Source organism: Piliocolobus tephrosceles, chromosome 2 (genome assembly GCF_002776525.5).
Source record: "Piliocolobus tephrosceles isolate RC106 chromosome 2, ASM277652v3, whole genome shotgun sequence".
Classification (NCBI taxonomy): Eukaryota; Metazoa; Chordata; class Mammalia; order Primates; family Cercopithecidae; genus Piliocolobus; species Piliocolobus tephrosceles.
In genome coordinates, this window is record NC_045435.1 from 21,788,618 (window position 1) to 21,812,487 (window position 23,870).

A 23,870-nucleotide genomic window follows, 5' to 3' on the forward strand; every position below is an offset into this window, starting at 1 on the left:
CTTAATAACATTTAAATAGAAACATACCAAAATATAAACCTCTGTAGTTACTATAATGTATGTGTGTGTATATCAATATGTATCTTTACAGGACAACTAAGTATATTGGAAAAAATGTTAAATTTGTAGATGGAGAAACTCCAGTTTCAAAATGCAGTGGTATGTTTGTCCTGCCAAACTTGAATTAATAGATTAGACATTGTAGTTGCAAGTATCATATGTTTTCCTTGTCATAATGAAGAGTGTTGGTGCTGGACCAGGGTTATTTTAGTTTACATCTTAGGCTGCTGTCTAGAGGTATTATTTTATGCTTGTGACAAGCATTCTTCATTTTCTCCCCTCAATCACTGAAGTCTCCTGCTAATTGACCTCCCTGACCCCTGTTCCTTCCAGCCTTAGCCTGTCTTCTCAAATTCAGCCTAAGGTATTTTCCAAAGAGGAAAGCTCATCTTGTCAACCCAGATATATTGTTCAAAGCCTGTAATTCAAAGCCATTCCTATTTTGGCCCAAGCCGAAGTTTCCAGCATCATTCTCTGCCCAACTCTCCAAGCCTCCTGTTCTTCAATACTTTGAAATCCCCACCCATTCCAAATAGGTCAGCTTTTTCCAATCTTGTGCTTTTCCCCCACACATCTGCATCTGGGAAGTTCCTACTCAGACCTAATTGCCTGGCTCTGACGTCACATTCTATATGAAGCCTTCCTTGGGTCATGGAGGGAAAAGTTAGTTGTCCCATCCTCCAAGTTTCTGTGATGTTTTAGGAACAGAATTTTTTTTTCATTGTCTTTCTATTTCCAGCCTTTAGCACTGTGACTGATCCTAGTAATCACTTAATACATATTTTTAAAATGGAGAAGAAAGGCCACTTATTCAAAGTCATATTCATCCTCATACACATCAACATAAAATTTGCTTTTTGTAGATTAAAATGTAGACAATAAAATGAAGTTACTTAAAGTATCTTTATTAAGAAATTGAAACTAAGTTTCTCTATCATTTTAGCTATTTAATGCAAACATTATTTTTTTAGGTGTCTCCTGTAATTGTTAAGAAAGTGTAAGCAGAGCAGGGGTTGGCTAACCAAGGCCCGTGGGCCAAGTCCTAGCTGCTGCCTGTTTTTGTAAATAAGGTTACTTGGAACACAGCCATGCTCATTTGTTTACATATTCTCCTTTGTGTCCAAATGATGCATTTGAGTAGTTGAGACAGAGAAAGTGGCCCACCTTTAGAGAAAGTTGATGACCTCTGAAGTAAATGCATGTTAAATTTTGCATCTTCCAAATTGGGGCTTTGCCTTCTTATCAACTTAAATTTATAGTATCCTTGTCCATAGAGCAAATAAGATAAATATTTATCTAAAAAAGAAGAACCTGATCTAGAAAAGAATAATATTAGTTTAATAGGTGAGTGGTGGGGGTGGGGAGGGAGAAACTCACCAAATACACAACAGTTTGAAAATTAAAATGTATGTATAAATTATAGCTTTGTATTGCAAACTCCTCGAAGTTGCAGCATAGAGTGAATTCCCAGCATATGTTTATTTTGTATGAATGAGAGTAAACAAGTGAGTGGCATGAACAAATGGAAGATGAAACAGATTTCTTACATAACTTTCTACCTAATCTGTAAAGAAACAGATTTACTAAGAATTATTTCATACTTTAAAAATTCAGGAAATCCTGTCTCATATTTTCAGGAATTCTCAGGATAGCAGAAATCATGCAAGTTGCCTAGTTCTTTCTAAAAACAAATGTGCTTTGATTCTTAAGCCAGATAAAAAATATAAATGTATATGAATACATAAAAATGAATAAACATATAATTTATAGTAAAAATGTTTGTGGATGTTATTTTAAACTTTCTAGATAATCCTTAACAATTAAATTTGTAAACTTAACTTAATTTCACCAGTATCTCAACAGGATTTTAACTTAACTTAATTTCACAAGTATCTCAACAGGATTTTGTAAGAGGGCAACTTGATAGGAGAATAAGCTTTATCTATGAATCTGATCAAAAGTTATTAAAATAATTTTATGATAGAATCGGAGATTATAGAAATAAATAGTTATAGCTAAAAACATAATTAAAGAATTCAAAACAAGTAGGAAGGTGAAGTGTCTAAGAAGTAGTGACACAAATCTTACAACAATTTTTAAAGAAAAGTCATTTTAATTAAAGTAGGTTAAAGATAGAAAAGATTGTAAACAAAAATGTTTTCTAGAAAATGAAAAGAATTGTAATAGGGTACTGAGATTATGGGTTAATTTCTATTACACATTTTACTCTCTGTTATTTATTGTTTTGTCCATCATGAACACTGCATTAGATGTTTTTAACTGTAAATAATTCAGATTTTTAGGAGGTCTCTCTTCTGTTACTCAGGGCATTTCTGAGTTACCTGCCCCAGGTAATAATTATTACATTTTCAGATAAAACAAACTAAATTTAGATTAAATGGCAAATAGAAAGCAAATTTATGCTTAAATAAAAGTTCTCAACTTATTTTCTCTGCTGAGGGCAGGAAGGGACTATTATGATGTAGCTACACACATATAATATTACATTACTCATATATATGAGCAAAATGATATGTATATTATATATATCAATGTTTTTCAGAAACTTCTTTCAAAGCAAATAAAATCATTATATACAAATTGTTTAAAAAATCTATTTAATATTCTCAACATTATAATAAATGTTTCAGAAAATGTGAGGTGTCAGCTCAAACATAACAGATATTCAAGTACCTTATCATGAATATTTCACCAACCTATTTTAAAAATAAAAATCAGTCCTGAAAACAAATGTGTTGATTTCTAACATATTTTACCAGCTTACCTTGAGCCTAGAAAATCACCAGTGGAAAATACGTGAAATTAATATTAATCTACACACTTCTTCTACAATGTTTCCTATCATTCATAACCATGTGTTATTCTATTGTAAATCACAACTACTTAGCGCTTTTGTTTTTTTTTTTTTTTTTTTCATTTATTGCCATTACTTTTATTTCCATAGGCATTGGTTGGGGATAAGACGGTGGCATTTTGGTTGATGGATGCTGAAATGTATACAAACATGAGTGTCCTGACTCCTTTTACTCCAGTTATTGATCGTGGAATACAGCTTCATAAAATGATTCGACTCATTACTCATGGGCTTGGTGGAGAAGGCTATCTCAATTTCATGGGTAAGTGTGAGTTAAACACATATCCAATTTGTGTTTAAAATGTTAATTTATGGCCGGGCGCGGTGGCTCAAGCCTGTAATCCCAGCACTTTGGGAGGCTGAGATGGGCGGATCACGAGGTCAGGAGATCGAGACCATCCTGGCTAACACGGTGAAACCCCGTCTCTACTAAAAAATACGAAAAACTAGCCGGGCGAGGTGGCGGGCGCCTGTGGTCCCAGCTACTCGGGAGGCTGAGGCAGGAGAATGGAGGGAACCTGGGGGGCGGAGCTTGCAGTGAGCTGAGATCCGGCCACTGCACTCCAGTTCGGGTGACAGAGCAAGACTCTGCCTCAAAAAATAAAAAATAAAAAATAAAAAAAATAATAAAATGTTAACTTATAATGAGATAAATCATGTAGAATATTTTGATTTGGCTTTTCAGATTTAGAAGATAAAATTACAACTATTTATTCCGTATACTGTCATGTGTAAATTGCAAAAATAAAATTAAATCACTCTAAGGTTATTGTTATATTAATATAGGATACAAAAGTATAGTCTAAAAGCTGATGTTTAATTGAATATTGCTGTCAAGTGGGCTTACCTATTGTTAACATCCAGAATTATTATTCTGAATTTAAGCATTCTGAGTTAATGTTATTAGTATAATATTTGCACATTAAATCTAAGAAATATATAATTATCATATTATAGTATAGTAAGCTAGTATTATTGGTATTCTTTGAGATAATTTTATACCAGTATACTTGTGTTATAAATGTGTAAACTTAGGTTCAGAGATATTGTGATGGACAAAAAGAAATTTATTTTTTTAAATAGAAAAATACGAATACTGAAAGGTCATTTTTGTCTGAAAGCTCTTGAAATAAAATATAAAAATTGTTCTGTTTGGTGAACAGCAGACATTGAAACATTCGAGTTTTAGGAAATTTTTACAGCTTTTAGACTAGAGAAAGACACAAAGACTGGGGAATACATACGAAAGGCTGATTTATTTTTCTACAATAATAGACTCAGGGCGGGTGGTGCCTCACACCTTTAATCTGAGTCCTTTGGGAGGCTGAGGGAGGAGGATGGCTTGAGGCGAAGAGTTAGCAACCAACGTGGGCAATATGGAAAAGCCCCATCTCTACCAAAGGAGAAAAAAAGAAAATGAGCTGGGTGTGGTGATAGATGCCTGTACCCTAGCTGATCAGGAGGCTGAGGCAGAGGGATTGTTTGAGTCCAGGAGTTTGAGGTTGTAGTAAACCATAATCATGCCACTGCACTCCAACTAAGGTGACAAAGCAAGACCCTATCTCTAATTTTAAAAAAGCCCTGGATCTTTGAGTTATTCACTTCTACTTGGAAATTTTTGTACGAAATCTCAGATTGAACTTTTAAAAGCCTTTATTGTTTACTAACTGGAGGTTAGGAAGCAAACCCCAAAAAAGCAGACACAGATTTCACCTGTGCTACCTGTACCTTTGGGTGTATCCTCTATTCTCAGGGTCACCGAAATTTGTTAACATCCCTAGCCTTCCAGGAAATGACCTTCCTGACTTGTGATACTGCATCGCGTCAGCCAGGTATCAGGTCATGTTTCCTGGATGGACATTGCAATGATTGGTTCCATAAATAAAGTCAGCCTTGGTTCCTTAAAAGCAGTGGTTCTACCTGACTCAGTATGCATCATTCTCCAATGTGGGCACCTTCATAAGGCCTTAGTTATGCAACCTACTTGTTTAACTATATCCTGATGAATAAGTAGACTCTATGAACCTATGCAAATAACCATGTCACCATGTAAAGTAAGGAAACTGAGGACCTAGTGAGATATTTTAAATGCTTTATTTCATTTACAAAAGTACAAAATTACTGTAACCTACAGAAGGAAATCCTTATATATCTGTAAACTAGAACAATTTTTCAAAGAACCAAAATAAAATGGACACCTAATTCATACAGGCATTAATCCTTGTAGCCCACTACATATGAAAATATAGCAATCCTGATTCAGTCTTTCGCTCTAGTCTGGAAGCTATGTAAGTGACATCAACTCAGATGCCTCAACCAGAGTCTAGAATTTATCAGGAAGTACCTAATAGATTCCTTTTCCTGATGCTGTCCTTTGTTGAAGATATCAGATCTGGCCTGTGGTGCACAGCAGAGCCTCCAAGCAAGCATCAGAGTAAAACCAAGCTATCTGCACATGACAGAGATTTCATGGTCATGGCCAATGTAAAATTGGTAACTTGTCAATGAAGAAAGACCTAATGATATTTTATAATGTGACCTATTTTCTTGATTTTCGGGTAGTGTCTTACCTAGGATAAAGCATGTTCTGGAGAGCTAGGACATTGACAAATCTACAGAAACTTTATAAAATTTCAGAAATATTTATATTAATATCACTTTAAACTGTATCTTTTCAACTGAGGGCAGGCTGAGCGTCTATTCAGTGTTAGACACTCTTCTCATGGAACTTTCAATAGTAACAAAATACAACAAATATAGCTATTTCTACCATCTATCTTTCTATGTTTGTAAATTGACCATATTTATTACATCAAATATGATTTTGAGATTATACTTTTGTATAATCTTTTAATCTTTTGTGGTTGAAACAAATACCTTCGAATATGTTAAATTCCATTATAGCAACTTAAATCTTTTTTCTTACTATCTTACCTAAATACAGTGTTTCTCTACTAACTTTGAAATCAATAATCTTCTAATGGATGAATAATTTCTAATTACTGGTGGTGTTTTATGAAATTCAATATGTCCTCATGAGCTGTCATGATTTTAAATATATTTTTCCTTTTCTGATCATGGCCTGCTTAAAAAGCCTTCTGTGACCCTTATGCTCTCCACTTGACCTGTGAGCCTTGGAAAGCTCTCTCATGGGTCTCCCCCTTCATCACTCTGCTGCAGCTATGGTAGCTGTCTTTCCGTTCATTGAATGGACAAACCTTCTTCCACTCTGCACCCTACATTTTGCTGATCCCCTACCTGGAATCATCCCACTCAAACATTCCCTGCCATACCTGACCAAATCCTTTATTTTCAAGTATCATTTCCTGAGGGAGTCTTCCGTAAAGCCTCAAACTAGTTTCATTTTCCCTACAATATAGACTACAATACATGTCTATACAGTATCTACGTACCTTTCATGGAGTTTAAGAAAATTGTACTTGGAAAACTATTAAATACATGACTTTTTAAGTAAATTTAATACCCAGTGAAAACAGTTGTTATTTGTTTTATTTACAATTTTATATATCTGGGAATTACCACAGTATCTAGCACATCACAAGGCTCTCACAGTTTTCTTAAAAAGATACACACACACACACACACACACACGAGATATATGTGATCCACTGTTGACTGAAACGTTATCCTCCATCAAATGACTGCATATGTATGTGTTTGTGTGTGTGTGTGTACATATGTAGTATATACGTGTGTGTGTGTGCATGTGTATGTGTATATGGAGTATTGCCTTGTAATACTGTTTTAGCATTAGTTCATTAACTGCAATAACCAGTTTTAGTTATAAGCAAGGTAATGTTTTTGAATGGCATATAGAAATTAATATTTAAAAAGAACAGTTTAAGAAAATTTTCCAAAACTAAGAAGCAACTTGATTGTTTACTCATCTTTTTGGCATTTCTAAACTTGTTAATTTTCTGGAATTTTATTTTTTATTTCCCTCCAGAAGAGAAACAGTGAGTCAAAAGAAATAAAACAACTATACATTTTTATAGCACATGTTTTTATAAAAACATGTTTACATAAATTTACTTGTCAGGCATTCAGATATATGTTCTGTTTATCAAAAATCATTAAGATTAATGTAGATTTCTTCAGAATACCAGTTTGGCTGATTTATTTTGTTTTGTTTTTGTCTTGTGTATTTGAATTTTGAATTTCAAAAAAAATGCTTTTACTCTGGTTATAGCTGTGAAATATTTACTATGCTTTTTGATGTGCTAGGTTATTTTGAATGGTTTTAGGAAGAAATAGATTTGTATTTTTTATTCTTCTATCATATACTTACATGAAATAATTGAATATAGAAGGGGGATCATCAGACTAAATTATTTTTGTATGTTTATATCACTAATCATAGAAAGATAATAAATACTAATAAAAGTAAGGAACATTGACATAGCATTCTATACTTTATTTATTAATTTATTTTTTGAGACGGAGTCTGGCTCTGTGGCCCAGGCTGGAGTGAGCGGCGCGATCTTGGCTCACTGCAAGCTCGGCCCCCCGGGTTCCCGCCATTCTCCTGCCTCAGCCTCCCGAGGAGCTGGGACCACAGGCGCAGCCGCCACGCCTGGCTGATTTTTTCTATTTGTAATAGATACGGGGTTTCACCGTGTTAGCCAGGATGGTCTCCATCTCCTGACCTCGTGATCCGCCCTCCTCGGCCCCCCAAAGTGCTGGGATTACGGGCGTGAGCCACCGCGCCCGGCCGCATACTATACTTTCTAAAACGCTTCATATCTATTGTCTAACTGAACATTCCATTTCTTTTTTATTTTTTATACCAGATATTTGTTCAAAAGAAACCTGGGGCCAAAAATTACAAGAGTAATAAGGTGTGCTACGTAGACATTCTAAGTCCATTTTGCTAAAACTTCGACTCAGAGACATATAGGGACATGCCTCAGTTTGCACAACCGGAAAATTTCGGCAGCTGGTCAGTTGCCTTTTACTTCTGATTTCCAATTTGAGAAAATTGGAATGAAAATTACTCTTAGATCAGTATCTAGATTAGTTAGCCACAAATACATGGTTTATGAATACTTTTTAGAAAAAAGGTAGAGCATAGTGATTAAGAATACTACTGGGTTGGCATCTATGCTTTTCCCTTTTTAGCTGTGTAATCTGGGTAAGATGCATCAACTATGCCTTCATCGGCTCAGTGATAAAGTGGGTGCCTGTTTCATAAGATTGTTTTGAGGGTGAAATGACTTTCTACCGAATAATGCTGCTGAAACAGCCTTAGCTTTCATGTATGAGGAAGTCTGAGGGTTGCCTCAATTTGTTTTAATTTTGGGGGTAAGCCTATATCATGTTCATCAGTTAACATTTATCATGAATTGACTGTTTCCTTTGTATGTATATAATTATGTGTGTTTATATGCATCAGATAGAGTATGAAATTTACTGTTTTTATGGTACCTGTGCACAGAATTTCTACACACATACACACACACACACACACACACAGAGAGAGAGAGAGAGAGAGAAGGCAAATTGACTTAGGGCAAATTCAATTTGAAGATTTAGTGTATTTGAGGTATATATTAATTTAAACTATAGATTTAACATATTCATAATGCATTCTAAAATGTGTTTTAACACAGTTTATAAAATTTCTTTATGCTTAAGACGTTTATATGTATCTACAATATATCAGGTATTACTAAGTGGTATATATTCAGAGATGAAAAATAGTTCTTGCCCTCAAGGCCTTAAAACTCAAAAGGCAACACAGGCAAGTAATAGACAGATATCTTTATACTAATGCATGCACTAGGTCAGTGATACAGGTAAGCAGAAAATGCTGTGTAAATATGTAGGAAACTTGTTTTGGAGATTGTTGGTGAAATACATGAGATACTTTAGCCAAACCAACTTGGAATAGGAAGCCACAAGAAAGTTATGTATGAGATCAGTAAAATTCTAAGTAAGAGTAGACTTGAAGCAATTGACTGATAATTTGAGATTACAGCCAGTTAAGATTATTAAACTTCAAATCAATGAAAAAAACTGGGGCCTAAAGAAAAGAATTTACCTGCCATTCTTATTGGTAAGTTTAATGAAAAGATGCGTTTCAATCACTTTAAATCACTTTAAAATATTGTTAACTCTTCAGTTAGAACTGGTATCAGTGGTTATGTGACATTATGATTTTTTTTTTAAATAATCCTTGGCGGAGTATGTTTCATATTCAAAAATAAATATAAAATAAAACATGTCAACTTTATGCATAGGATGACCTCAGTGAATGTATTTTGCTTAGCTTTCTGGAGCTTATTTGGTCATCATGGAAATGCTGTGCTTTCCTAATTCAGTCCGCTGAGGCAGAGGGATTAGAGTCATATGGCCTTAATGCATGACCTCAGGAATGTTGCTATGGACATGCTGGTTTAGGCAGGCAAATTGACTACAATATCCAGTGATCACACTAGGGAAAAAAACACCAACCCAGATACTGCAATATTAATTCCATATAATATGAAAATAAGGGCATTAAAGGATTTTCTTATTAAACACTACATAGAATTATAAAAAACAAGAGAAGAAACCAAATATTATATTCATTTTAAATATATAAACATGTACAGACATTTTAAAATATCAAGTAAGGCATAAATTAAAATGTAAGAATTAAGAACATATCTTCCTGATTTAAATATTGACAGGAAAGTTAGACTGTAATTTTAAGAATCTGCTAGCTAAACAGAATTTAAAAATTAATCATAAATTTGAAGATGAAATAATGTCTAATGGCTTTTTAAATGGGAATTTAAAAATTAACCTGCTTAAAAATCTTGCTATCATTGAGACATAAATGGTATTCTGTGAAACATTTTCTGGCTTCTCAGAAAGATCTTTATAACTTTGGGCAATACTAAGGCAATACTAAGGAGAAAGTTATACTGGACAGCTAAATCCACATGTTTTCTTCATTCTTTTATTAGTCCATTTTCATACTACTGTAAAGAACTGCCTGAGATGGGGTAATTTACAAAGGAACGAGGTTTAATTGAGTTACAGTTAAGCATAGCTGGGGAGGCCTCAGGAGACTTAATCAAGGGAGAAGGTAAAGGGGAAGCAAGGCACCTTCACAAGGCTGCAGGAAGGAGAAGTGCCAAGCAAAGGTGGAAGAGCCCCTTATAAAACCATCAGATCTCATGAGAACTGAATGTCACAAGAACAGCATGTGGGAAACTGCCCCCATGATTCTGTTACCTCCACCTGGTCTCTCCCTTGATATGTGGGGATTATGGGAATTACAATTCAAGATGAGATTTGGGTGGGGATACAAAGCGTAACCGTATCAGTTCTCAAGTAATCAAGTCTCTTATCTGATTAAGAATCTTTTTAAAAAAATAACCTTTAGGTTTATTTATGGGTACTGCAGTCTTTTTTATCAATGGCTTACTGCCAGTTTGGTTTCAAAAAAAAGTCGTTTTGTTTTCCACCCTGGTTTGACTCCTTCTTTAGTTTCATAAAGTTCAGGTAAAGATTCAAATGCAGAGTGACCTGAATCACTTTTAGTACTGTCATGTTAATATTCCACTTCTTCAGAATACCTTTGAACTAAAGTAAAAATTATTCTTGGAACAGAAGCTTTACTTTCATCAGTTGTCATTTTCTTCTTCCTCATGGGGATTATAGTGTTATAGAAGAGGACTTTTTCAATGAGGAACGCTTCACTCTGAAATTTAATGCTTTTTGTGTAACTCTCCAGGTATACCTGGAAACATAAATGATTCACATTTCTCGTTTAAATAAATACTGGACTATCAGTTAGATAAACAAAACCAGCAACATTTCACTTCTGTAATGTAGCTCATTGCTCCAGATAACTGAAAACCTGTGTTGTCATCATAAAACATATTCCCCGTGACATCAGATGTTAACACATAAGTTGAAATATCAGAAGAAATCTGGAATCAACTGAGCCCATTGCTTTATTTCTTTGCTCCTTCATTCCTTAATTCATTCAAATCAAACTCATTATTTCCATGCCTAATCTCTTCCCTGTCTGATGGAGAAAAATAATAAAAGGAGGAAATAAGTAAAAAGGTATATGAGGAGCTGTGTGTGCAGATAACGCTCTGGGAGGTGATGTAGGAAGTCAGACTCCTGGAATTCTGTCTCTTTTCCTATCCCTCCACCTCGAATTTACCTTCTTTTTCCCTCCATTTTTTTTGGTTTGTTTCAGAGTAATATGTTGCTTTTCCTGTGAAAGACTTTAGATCCTGAGTGTATACTGTCTTGACTTTAAAAGCCTAATTCCTACCATTAAAAGCAATCATGTTATCATTATCTTTTATACAGGGCACTTGGAAGAAAATAAAAATGGAGTTATTTTTCCACTTTCCAGCATTTATGGGGACACGTTTACAAATATAACTATGTTTATGGTTTTTTAGGCTCTTTAGAAACCCGTACTTCCTTTTATTCTAACTGAATTAAGGGAATTAAGAACTAGTGGTATTCCAATTCAGACTTTTAAAGGCATACTATATACACATGATCAATGAACTTATAATGCAATGCCCACCCCTTTATGAAGGCCTATAACATCTTTTATGATCCAACTACTGCCTACCTTTCCACCCAGATATTTCTGCCTCCTAGTTCTTAAGTACTAAGTTACAATTACACCAGTCTCCATTTCATTTCCTGATACAAAGGAAGTAAAAAGTAGGCAGGCGTAAAATCATAAAGATCATGCACTTTTTGAAAACACATGTGGTGACTTTATGTAACTTTACTTTGTGTGAAATCCATCAGCCTTCATCTTCTCCCTCTTGATTTGGGAATATCTTTTATGCCTGGAGATTCATAACATCTTGCTCACACTTATGGGAAACATCTGAAATTTTAGTACAACAATCATATCCTGGGAGCCAATAGATCAATTATAAGTTCTGAATCAGTGTTGGCAATCAGGATACTTTGAACAAATGGTACAAATTCTTAATCCCATAAATTTATGTAAAATATGTCAACTGCATGCTTTTAAGAATTTTTTTTCTAATTTAACATTCTGTTTCTTAGGTTAATTAGAAGTTATCACTGTAAAAGAAACACCTAGTGACTCATATATTTTAGTCTGAAAATTAATATTGTCTTTGGCTTTATAAAAATAAGTAAGCAGGCCGGGCGTGGTGGCTTACACCTGTAATACCAGCACTTTGGGAGGCTGAGGCAGGTGGATTACCTGAGGTCAGGAGTTTGAGATCAGCCTGGCAAATTAAATCCCATCTCTACTAAAAATACACAAAATTAGCCAGGTATAGTGGCAAGCACCTGTAATCCCAGCTTCTCGGGAGGCTGAGACAGAGAATCTCTTGAATCCGTGAGGCAGAGGTTGCAGTGAGCCAAGATCACGCCATTACAATCTGGCCTGGGCAACAAGAACGAAAGTCTTGAAATTAAAAAAATAAAATAAGCAAGGAAAAGTGGCCATTATTTTCTTTATTGGAATTCAATGTTTGAAACAGTTTTTCAGTTAAGTGTTTACTAATGTGTTGTATTTGTATACTAGATACTCCATCTGCTCTCTCATAGCTGTGGTCATGACAGCTAGTTTTCTCTATTAACACTTTTCCTCCAAATTTTCACTGGGTACATGGATGCCCAGAATAACAAGCACATTCTCCAGGTTGTCTGGAAGCCTGCTGAGGTCATGTGACCAGCAGTGACTGCCAGTAGGATGTTAATGGCTGGAAGCCTGCTGAGGTCATGTGACCAGCAGTGACTGCCAGTAGGATGTTAATGGCTGGAAGCCTGTTGAGGTCATGTGACCAGCAGTGACTGCCAGTAGGATGTTAATGGTAGTGCTGTATGTGCAACTACTGGGCCATGCTCTTAAATGGCAAGGCATCTGTCCCCTTGCCACATCTTCTTCTACTCACTGGTGGAGTACCATATCGTGCACATGGCAGAAAAACAAGGTCAGAAAGTATTAGCTGGCCTTTACATATTGCTATGTATTACTGCTATAAGGGAAATATTTCTAAATGGCATATTTCACAGTTTACATGTCTATAACATTTTTTATCTTAGCACTGAAACCAAAGTAAAATTAAATTCCTAATGTCCTACATTTAAATTAATTTTTTAAATTCCCCTATTGTTTACCCTTATTAATATGAATGTCAGTAATAACTATACTCAAAACATTAAAAAATTAGTTTTCAAATGTAATGTGGACATTTGGGAAACATTACATTTTTATCATATAAATATAAATGTTCCATAAAACAGCTGTGTCACTAGTGAATTGAAGTAACATGTTAAGTATAGCTCCTTTCTAATGTTCGTCACATGCTATTCCTTCGGTATTTTTTTAGATCTTTAAAATGTCAATTCATATTTTGGGGGGCGGTAGCTGGAATGTTTATGGCATTTTAATAGTCAATAGTTTCTCCTAGGTAGCTCACAATCTGGTATAAATGTTATCTCTCCATTTATATATGTGTATATATATATACACACACATACATACTCATATATGTCTTCACATATACTCACATGCATATATACACACACACACACACATTCATGTCTAACACAGTTATAGACATACAATATTTTTAAAGTATTTTTTCCTCCCTTAAGTCAACCTTTTAAACAGTCCTTAAAGCATTTGGGAACTTTTGGAATGCTTGCTTTCATTCATTCATTAGTAACTCAGATAGTTACTAAGTATGCATTTCATACTAGGAATTGTTTCAGTTACTCTACTAAATGCTTGAGATGCAAAGTGGTCAGGATAAATGCAGTCTCTTTCCTCAGGAAGGTTAATTTCTGTTAGGGGCAATAGAGAGAAATGGCCAAAAAAGAAAACAAAAAACTGCAAATGATAAGCGACACAAAGAAAACAGAAATATTGTTAAAATTGAGAATACAATTTTGGGAGGCTGAGGCAGGTGGATCACTTGATGTCAGAAGTTGGTGACCAACCTGGCTAGCATGATGAAACCCCATCTCTACTAAAAATACAAAAATTAGATGTGCATGGTGGCACACACCTGTAGTCCCAGCTACTTGGGAGGCTGAGGCAGTAGAATCACTTGAACCTGGGAGGCAGAGGACTGGGAGTCAGAGCGAGGCTCCATCTCAAAAAAAAAAAATAAATAAATAAAATTGAGAATCCAAAGATGACTGTAAGCTAGATCTTTAAATATTTGAAACATATTTTGTAAAGATCACAGAAAAACACTCTCTAAAGAGAGATTACAGAATGTTCAAAAGCTCAGAAGGGGGGAAATGCTTGGGGAATTCAAGGAAATGAAAGGAGACTAGGGTCACTTTAACTTAGTACTCAAGAAATAGGAAAGGCAGGCAGGAGTTCAATCATAAAGGTCAGTATAGGTCTTAGTATAGAAGTGGACATTGCATTATGGCTTCAGATGCATTTTAAAGACAGTCATATGAAGGTGCAGTCTGTTTGGCGAAGATGACCTTTGTTGCTTCTTAAGGATTGACTAGGCTAAGAGTGAATGCAGAGATACCACTCAGGAGGTGGTTGAAGTAATCAGAAGAGTGACAATGATAGCAGTGGAGATAGAAAGAGGCGAAAAGAATCAAGATATAATTTTGGAGGTAGACTTAATCAAGAAGTCTTAGTAATAGTCTTTGGCCATAAGACAAAGAGAGGAATCAAAGAATGGCTTCCAGTCAGGTTAAAAGTGAAGCTGAGGAGTTTAGTTTTAGGTATATTATCTTCATGTTTCTTTGAAATACTCAAATGAAGTGGCAAACAGTTTGAACTCAGATGAATAAAATTGGTATTTCTCAACATATGAATTTTGCTAGAGCCATGATACTAATGAGGTCAGCTCCTGGGATTGAGAACCGTGAACCAGGAAGAAAAGAAAGTCCAGAGTCAGTCCCAGAGGAATACTGATATCTCAACAAAGAGAAGGCATAAAAGCAGACTGAGAAGGAATGATAGGGCAAAAAGAAGACATAGCCTGAGATTTCAACACCATGAAAACCAAAATATAGTATTTGAATAAAGAGGAGATGGCCATCCATGGTGAATGACTCTGAGCAGCTGAATGAAATGAGGACAAATAAGTTGCCAGTGGTGAACTAGACAAGAATGATTCTGAGGGAATGATGAGTGTGAGAGCCAGAATGGAGTGGGTTTAAAAGTGAAAGTCAAGTAATGCTTTTGCTAACAGCTCTTTTGAGGTGTTTGTCTAATAAAGGCAGCAGATGAACAAGATAGCAGTTGGAGTGGGATGAGGATCAAGAGAGGTTTGTTTTCTTATGAAATATAAGAACATGTGTGTGTTCAGAAAAGGCCTATTCAGAAGGGATGATTCCGTGGTGAGAGCAAGATCAGTGTAGAAGGGAAAGGGGCTGCCTAAAGGAGAACTGTAGTTCCAAAGCACAAGTGGAGAGGTAAATGTTTATCACAAGTCCTCCTTCTCCCCAGAAAAAAGACAAAAATGAATACAGCTGCAGGTTGGTTGTAAGTGGGGTTTTGTGAAGATGAAAAAGTTCATGTTTGATAACTTTTATATTCTCAGTGAGATTATCATTCGAGAGCAAAAGGAGGAAGGAATAAGAGATGTTTGAAAAAAGAATAGAAAGTATGAAATAGATATCTCTAGGAGTGAAAATACGAGAGAACTATAGTCGGATGTCCAGGTAATATTGCGTGTTCATTAGATATTTGTAATCAGGAGTACAAATTGATCCAGCCTCTTGGTTGTGTGCCTTTTTTTTTCCTAGAGGGCTAGTGTTGATCAAGGATTGTAGTTTTGTCAGGCACCTGTCAAAAAAAGGAAAGATTTTGAAAGTACTAGCAAATAACTAACATATTAAAGAACCAATAGACACCTGGTTTTCAAAATTGCCTGTACATTGGAATCACCTGGGGAGTTTCAAAACCACTGACGTCTTTGACAAATACCTAGAAATTATGATTTAATTGGTCTCGGCTATGGCTCGGGCATTGAAAAAGAAGAATTTTTAAATGATTCCCAGGTGATTCTTAAGGCTAGGAAGTGAAGAGAGAATTTTAAGGGGTTGTGAAAGGTATAGGAAAGTTCTCCTGTTTTAGAACAGAAATTATACTGAGCATAGCGAGAGGATTTTGCAGGAAGAGAAGAAAAGTTGAGATTGTGGTATGGGGTGAGTTCAACTATCAGTGCCTGGCCGGGAGGCTGAACTTGGATTTCCCGTAACAAACAAAGCAAACCCCAATGGGGCTGCTGCTGGGTATTATCGAGAAGCTTTCTAAAATATATTTTCATCAATAAATAAGGTTTCCATCAGAAACCTTTCTGCCTTCCTTATATTTTTAGTATATACATAGATTTGTATATAAATATATACAAAATGTGTGTCAATCAATTTATGTACAAACAAAAATCATGGCGATAGAGAACAAACTATTTTTTGTTTATAATGTAGGTCATCTGACATGTGTACATATGTTTTTCCAGCTTTCTTGTTTAGGACTCTCATTATCATGATGTTATTCTAGTTTCTGTAATGAGTGATACCTGTGGAGAAAGAGGCATAATTACCAACTGGCAATTTTCTCTCTCAGCAGTATTAAGAAATTTCCATTACTAAATTTAAAGGATTTTCTCAATATAATTATATTGTATTTTGACATTTGAAAATTCTGTAGGACATTCTTTAATGAATATGTTACATTCTCCCGAAAGCCACAGGGGAAGTCAGATGGATTTTGTCCTAAGTGTCAGTCTGCATTTGTTGATCACTACATTAGACTTCAGTATAAAATGTGTGATCTTACTTCAAATCTTCCATCTGTGGTTGTTTAGTGTCAAACTTGTAAATTCTTCTATTTTTCTGATAGATAGGAATACAATAAAGATTTAAATGTCTTCCTGCTAAGTGCTGGAATTGAGGCAGTTACAGAAAGACAAAATACACTCTCCTGAACAGTGGGAGTGCTAATTTTTGGCATTTTCTTTTAGCTTGTTGAGGCAAGTTTACTGAATGTAACATGACTCATAGAAGTCTATAAAACTGAGCTGTGAAAAACTGCAAAATTCTCAATATGAGCAGCTGTAAATGGCTTGAAGCTCTGTTAAAATTCTCAGAGATACAGATAGCATATGTTCCAAATGGCACAGACTTAAAAGTGATGGCCCTGATTTCATTCACGGCACATTGTTAACCAAGGTTAGCCGACATTTAATGAGAACCTACCATGAGCATGACATTGCACTAGGAGTTAAGGAAGTGGTGCTACAATTACCTGGGGAGCTTTAACATATTGAAGCCCAAGAGCCTGACCCCAACCATTTGAGACAGAATTGCTGAGTGTAAGGCTCTGGCAGTAGTTGTTTTGAAAACTCACACCAAATGATTTTAATTCGTGGAGGTACAACATAGAGATCCACTGATGGAAGAACATGCAAAAATGAAGGTTGAGCAGAGACAGATTGACGTTGTGCTGGAATCACTGGAAGCCAGGCGAGAGAATGTCTTTAGCCCTCTTTCCCAGGTGGTTTAAATGCCCACTACTGGAAAAGCTCCTGCCAGGTTAGCTTTCACAAGAGTGATTTCATCTCAGATCCTTCCTGATGATCATAACCTTTGAGAAGAGTTACTTTAGAGAACATTGCTTATGTAACTTACCCACATTTTTTTCTACCCACCCACATTTACCAAACTGAATACAGAAAATCTTTTACAAATATAAAAAGATTATACTAATATTCTGGAGACAAAAAAAGAAGCATCTGAACCGAACTATCTCTAATTCTTTCAGTCTTGGTCTCGGGATAGGATGCCATGGAAATACTGCTACATTTCTTCCTTTGGGATATTTGTGATTGTCAGTGGCTGTGGTGGTGACTCCTTTTGAATTTATCCTCAGTTGGGCTGTATCCAGCTGAGGCCCTTTTTAAGACAGAGTGGAAGCCATAGGAATATAATATACCACTGCAGTGTCCAGGTGTGACCAGCTGCAGATATTTTCTGTTTTTCATCCATGTAAGCTAGGTCCACCTCTGTTCTCATGCCTCTGAGGCAATGTCCATGTGAGGATGGACATTGTATCCTCACATGGAGAAATGGACAGAGATGCAAGAATGTGTTCCTTTAAATTTTGAGCCCTTTTATAAAGGTGTTTTTTCCATTTGTGATGTCAGAGCCCTTAGGACTTAATCACCTCCCAAAGGCCACGTCTCTTAGTGCTGTTCCATTGGTGATTAAATTTCAACAGGAATTTTAGAGGGGACATTGTCGTTTGAACCATAGCAATTCTATCTATCTATCTATCTATCTATCTATCTATCTATCTATCTCTATCGATCAATCGATTGATCTGTCTATCTCCCTGCCTCCCTCCCTCCCTCCCTTTCTCCCTCTCTCCCTCGCTGAATGTATTCATTATCCACACAACTCTGGCTTAGAAGGATACCTGTAGTATCTGAACCTCTCCAGTTCCATTGTTAGGTTATAGACAATTGAGTTTGCAGAGTGGAGGTACGGTGTACTTTAACAATTATATAGAAATATATACATTTTTATCAAGCCTTATTTATTACTTACCTAGCATTTTATAAGCACTTCAAAGTTTCATTTTCTAACCATGAGCCCCAGTGACTCACAAAAGATTCCTTTAAATACAGGGAACTGGATAGGTCACCTTTAAGGGCTGGTCAGGGGAATAGATTGCTACCCTAGGAATAAAGATACATTAATATATAATGGGCACTAATTCCAGCCTTGAGTCTGTAATTTGTTTTTCCATCTTCAATTAAGCCTTCCCTTGATTTGATCCCAAAGACCCACCTGAGTGAGAGCCTCACTTTATTGTTGGACATGCAAATAAGTGAATAGCCCTCCCCTTTCCCCCACATCACTCTACAGAGTACTATGGTATGGTTTCCTTCACAGTATTTCTGCCGTGTTGTTAAGTCCTTAAATCATCTCTCACCTTCACTAATTCTCGCCTTTCTAATTTTGCTATATTAGTAGTGCTTGTTATTTGGCTCACAGCCACTTAGCACACTTTTTGTAAGTTTTTAAAGGTTACCAGAAAACCTACAGATCTTCTTTCCAAAAAGAATTTATCAGAGGCTTCATTTTAGCTCAAAGACTGAATACCTGACTCTGCCAGTGTTATCCATGCAGGCTGGGAGAATCCATAGGCTGAAAAATGTCATTGATGATGTATTGTGAAACTGGTGAGCTATTTGACTGTCATCTCCTAGAACGTAGTGATGTGCTCTAAACACAGATATTTTGCTCTGGCAACCTTTCTCCGGAACAACTCGACAATAGGAGACTAGGAGTTTAAAAGATGAACTTCTCTGCCTCTAAAATTTTAGATTATTACCTGAGTCCTTACTTCTCCATCCCAACATGGCCCACCTCCCATTAAAAAAAAAAAAAAAAAGATGAAAATGACCTATATATACTGTCTCAAAATAGTAAAGAGAATCTCTCAGTTACTTGGAAAATAAAGTTAGTTTTCATTTTTCCTTCTCACTAAGAGAGACAAGTTTCTCTTTGGCGATATATATATATATATTTGAGAGGTTGAGGGGATACAGATTATTTCGATGACTTGTCTCAATTTGACAGTCTTTTAGCACCCTACTACTCTAAAAATGGCTATGATTTCTTGAAAATTTACTCAGAGAAAGGCAGTACACTGAGTGCTTTACATATAATACCTCATTTAAAACTTTGTCATATCCCTGAGAAGTAGGTATGATTCCCTTCTCTTCACACTTAGGGAAGTGTAAGGTTAAGCGGCTTTCAGATTTATAAAGCAACCAGAATTTGAACCCAGCTGGTCTGTCTCCAAAATGTAGGCTCTGCATCACTACCCTATATAAGACAGTAGTGTTATTTTGCCTGAAATGAATGCTAATGTTAGTAGTGGTGTTGGTGCATCTCTAAGTACAGTCATTCATCCAGAGGAGATGCTACAAAGAGGAAAACAGCAGATCAAATGTTATGTTGTGCTGTGGTCTATCAAACAAATAAAGGGAGAAAGTAATTTGTTTCCAAGTTATGAACCAATGTTACAAACTACTTAATGGTTCTCTTTGTTTACTTGTGATAGTTATTTCTTCATTCTACTCTAATTTGTCACCTACTGCTGAGCTGGGCATTATCCTAGGAACTGGGTAACAGAAGAGAACACTTAGTCTTAACTCAAGGAGCTCACTCTCCAGAGAGGGAACAGAGCAAGACAGATGCAAGTGTGTTAGGTAATAAATTTCACCTTCAAGATCTGCATAAAGCACTGTGAGTACTTCAAGAAGAGCATGAAACCAATACTTAGGCAAGGAAGTGGCAGGCCGTGAAGAAAGGACTAGTTTGGAAGAAGAAGTTAGGTTTAAAGTATCCCTTTCACCTCCATCCTGATCCTCTGTGTAGTCCCATCATTGAAATGGTGGCTACACAACGCTAAGAAGGTGAAACAGAATGAGGGCCATACTAATTGAGATCATGAATGATGAGATGAAAGGCTGAACTTAGAAGCAGAGGCCAGGTCATAGAGGGCTTTTGAAGGGTTTTACAGGAGATTGGCATGGTCAGATCTACTGTTTAGATATGTTACTTGATTGATAATGCAAAAGACGGATTTGAAGGGGCTGTCACCTCAAACTAAATACAGAAATGAAAGACCTTCTGCCACCAGAATTCTTTCATATTGGTTTAAAGTTGTGGGTCTAAATTCTTTCCACACTCTTCACTTCAGTCAGTAAATTTTATATACTGCCACTCTGGATGAGTTTGAAATCACCCACTTCATTTTTTAAAAAAAATAAGATCTCACGAAAGATTACGAAGGAAATAAAGTTTCTATTTTCCAGGGCCTCACTAATACTAGGATCCCTCTGTTGACTCAAATAAAAGAGATATTCATTAACTGTGCCTAACTTATCGTGTACAAAATAAAATACCATTACATTATTTCAGGTAAATTATTTTTGCTGCATATTTGTATTGTAGGTAATCAAATACTAGAAAATTGTTTTAGCCTATGAGACGAGTTGTGTTTCTTTGTTCAAGTTTGAATCATCTTCTGCATTGTATTTCACAACTCAAAACTGACACAGCTACTTGATTTAAGCAATTTTAAAAACATAAGGTAGTATAGGTATAACATGTTATGCGTTATCCTTGGTAATTTTTTTTAATTTGATGTTTGTAAACTGAGTAACTATAGGTGCAATTGAAAAATGTGTTCATTTTTTAAGGAATTTTGTAATACAGCAAAAATTGCAACCTGATTTATCTTTTGTAAAAAACATTTTATATAACTATGTTTCTTAAAGTAAGTTGTACCCATGGAAGTATAAGTTATAAATGAGAAAAAAACAATACTATAACTTTTAAAACCATAAACAGTTCTGTAGAAATGCCTATAATACTTGTCTTTCCTCTAAAAATACACTTAGGAAATATATCTACAATTAACAAAAAAGATTGTACTATTAAGCTTAAAAATATAAGCCTAATTTCACTTTTTACAAAGGAATTTTATAGCATAAGAGAAACAACCCAGAAACAGCTTTTCAACTTTGTTTGCACACAATTGTCTAATAGACTCTTCCAAGTTAAATCTAAGAAAACCAAATGTGATAGGTGCTTGAGCTTCACCAGCACACACACAACCATCCTTCAGAGATACCATTTTGAAATATACAGAGATGACCATGTGGAAATAAAAAGATGAAATGACAAAGATGAGTTGGAAAGCCTAGGTAATGCATACCTTTTCAGTACTTGAATCTTTTATACATTATGTTTTTATTTTATGTGGGTCATAGATAAAACTTCCATGGTATACTTGATAACAAATTGATAAAGCTGGCAAGTAAATTTATCATGAAATTGTTACACTGAGTTATTTTTATAGTCTTTCCTTCCCAGCATAGTAGTCAGCTGTATTATCACCTTTCTATAAACAAGAAGACATTCAGATAGCTTAGATTATTCCAATATGTTTTTTATAGTTTAGTAAGAAACATTATCTGATCTATGTGGTTAAAAAGGTTAAAGTACTACGACTTTCTCCACATTTAAAATTTTATTTGCCTTTTTGTTATAATGTAGAAGTGCTGTGCACTTAAAAATATTTTTTTAAGATCAGCTTATTTTATACCTACCTATAGACTAAAATTGTGGTATGATGAGAACTTAATTATTATGTGTTGAACAAATAAACATTCATAAGCCTGGTGCATTCCGAGAAATCCATTTATTGACTTTTTAGAGGAGGTTTTATTTATTAAAGCAAGACTCTCATGAAAGCTATGTGAACGTAGGCTCTCTCTTTGTTTCTTTCTTTTAATTAGGATATTTAAAATCCTTTGTGTATGGACTGTACTATAAATGAGGCCAAATAGATACTAGTAGAATAAATGAAAAGTTGAACATGTTATTTTGCTTGCAACATTGAAAAGCTATTATTTTGTTATTCATTAGTCATTCCAAGTATTTTTGGAGCAGACTTTTCTGATAGCTCCTAAAGAGAGTTTGATGGTATACTCCTTTTGTATTCCCTTTGAAGAGGTATAATCAAACAATTACTTGATTACCTGATGCAGGCAGAGCACCTTCTCTACACGTAAAGCAGAGTGTATAAACCCAATTCCAGCAACATGGCTATCTTCAAGTGTATGTCATCTGTGCATCCTCAGCAGGGTGATATCAACCCCAATAGGGGCAAAAATAGATTTTTCTGGTAGAACAAATAAAACCTTAGATATTACAATAGTGTGTGGCTCTCCAGAGAGCCACAGCATATAAACAGATATGCAGTAGTATTTGGAGCATCAAAACTTCATGGGGTGGGTACAATTTGGAAAAAATTGCCTAAAGAGGCTTCTGCAGGGTAAGTGAGGGAGTAGATAGGGAGGATATATAATGAAAAAAAGGATTGAGAAACACTGCATTATTCATATTGTCATTTCTGGGCCTTCTACTCAAGGGTTGCCCACTAGAGTCTGATTACCTCAAAATAGTACCTTAATGGTAATTGTTTCAGTTTTCTAGTTTGATGTATAAATTCTTCTTTTAGAGCAGAAGGGTAAGATTTTAGTCCCAGCCTAGGCATTCGCATTTTACTAAATGTTCTACTTTGTAAAATAAAACAAAGACTTTGTCCTCATATTGTTCCTTACATTGGCATTGAGAATACTTATTCTCTTGAAAATACTTCTCAAGTAGCTAAAAGTTAAGATATGTTTTACTAGTTTGAAAATGAAAAAAAAATCTCAATGACTGCCAGCCTACTTCCAACGTAATTCCTTTATTCTTCCTTGCTTTTTCTCCTTCTCTTGCCAATATATGCTGCCCCCAACTAAATGAGGGCAAGAGTTGCCTGAGCAAATATAACATCAAAGGCCAGGCAGCTTAAGATAAAGGGCTGATACTTTTAAATTCTAATTTTCTTTCCTACAGACACCCATCATTTTTTGAGTAAAAGACAAGGACATCTGTGCATTTTAATCAGTTGACTTCAAGGTCATATGTTTAAATTATAAAAGGTCTAATATAGAAATATTACTATATGGATATAATGAAAATTATTTTTTAGTGAAGAAAATAATCATTATACACATTTAGCATTTAATATTTTGAAATCTGTATGTTTAAGCATGGTTTTGTTTCCTAAAATCTGTACCTTGGGTACACGCAAGACTTGTTTCCTAATGAGTCACACATACTTTCATAACTGCTGTCTTGTTTTATCATGGAAAGATCAATTGTAAGAAGCTGATATAATTATTAGGAATTAAAGTTAGAAAACTGGATTTTTGAATTTTGCTGATTAGCAGACATTTTGCTATTTTCTGACCCTTAGCAAAAAATATTTTATAACAACCAGAATTTCCTTTGCAACTTGATGAGATAGATAGATAGATAGATAGATAGATAGATAGATAGATAGATAGAT

The 23,870-nt window shown here is 35.3% G+C and overlaps 1 protein-coding gene across 1 annotated transcript in view; it reads left to right on the forward strand.

Moving 5' to 3' along the window:
- Positions 1–23,870, forward strand: part of GBE1 (1,4-alpha-glucan branching enzyme 1) — a 269,487-nt gene that overhangs the window by 179,268 nt on the left and 66,349 nt on the right. Inside the window, exon 12 of the mRNA XM_023216072.1 lies at positions 3,026–3,197. Within this exon, the coding sequence (XP_023071840.1) occupies positions 3,026–3,197 (172 nt within the window). The remainder of the gene's footprint in view (positions 1–3,025; positions 3,198–23,870) is intronic.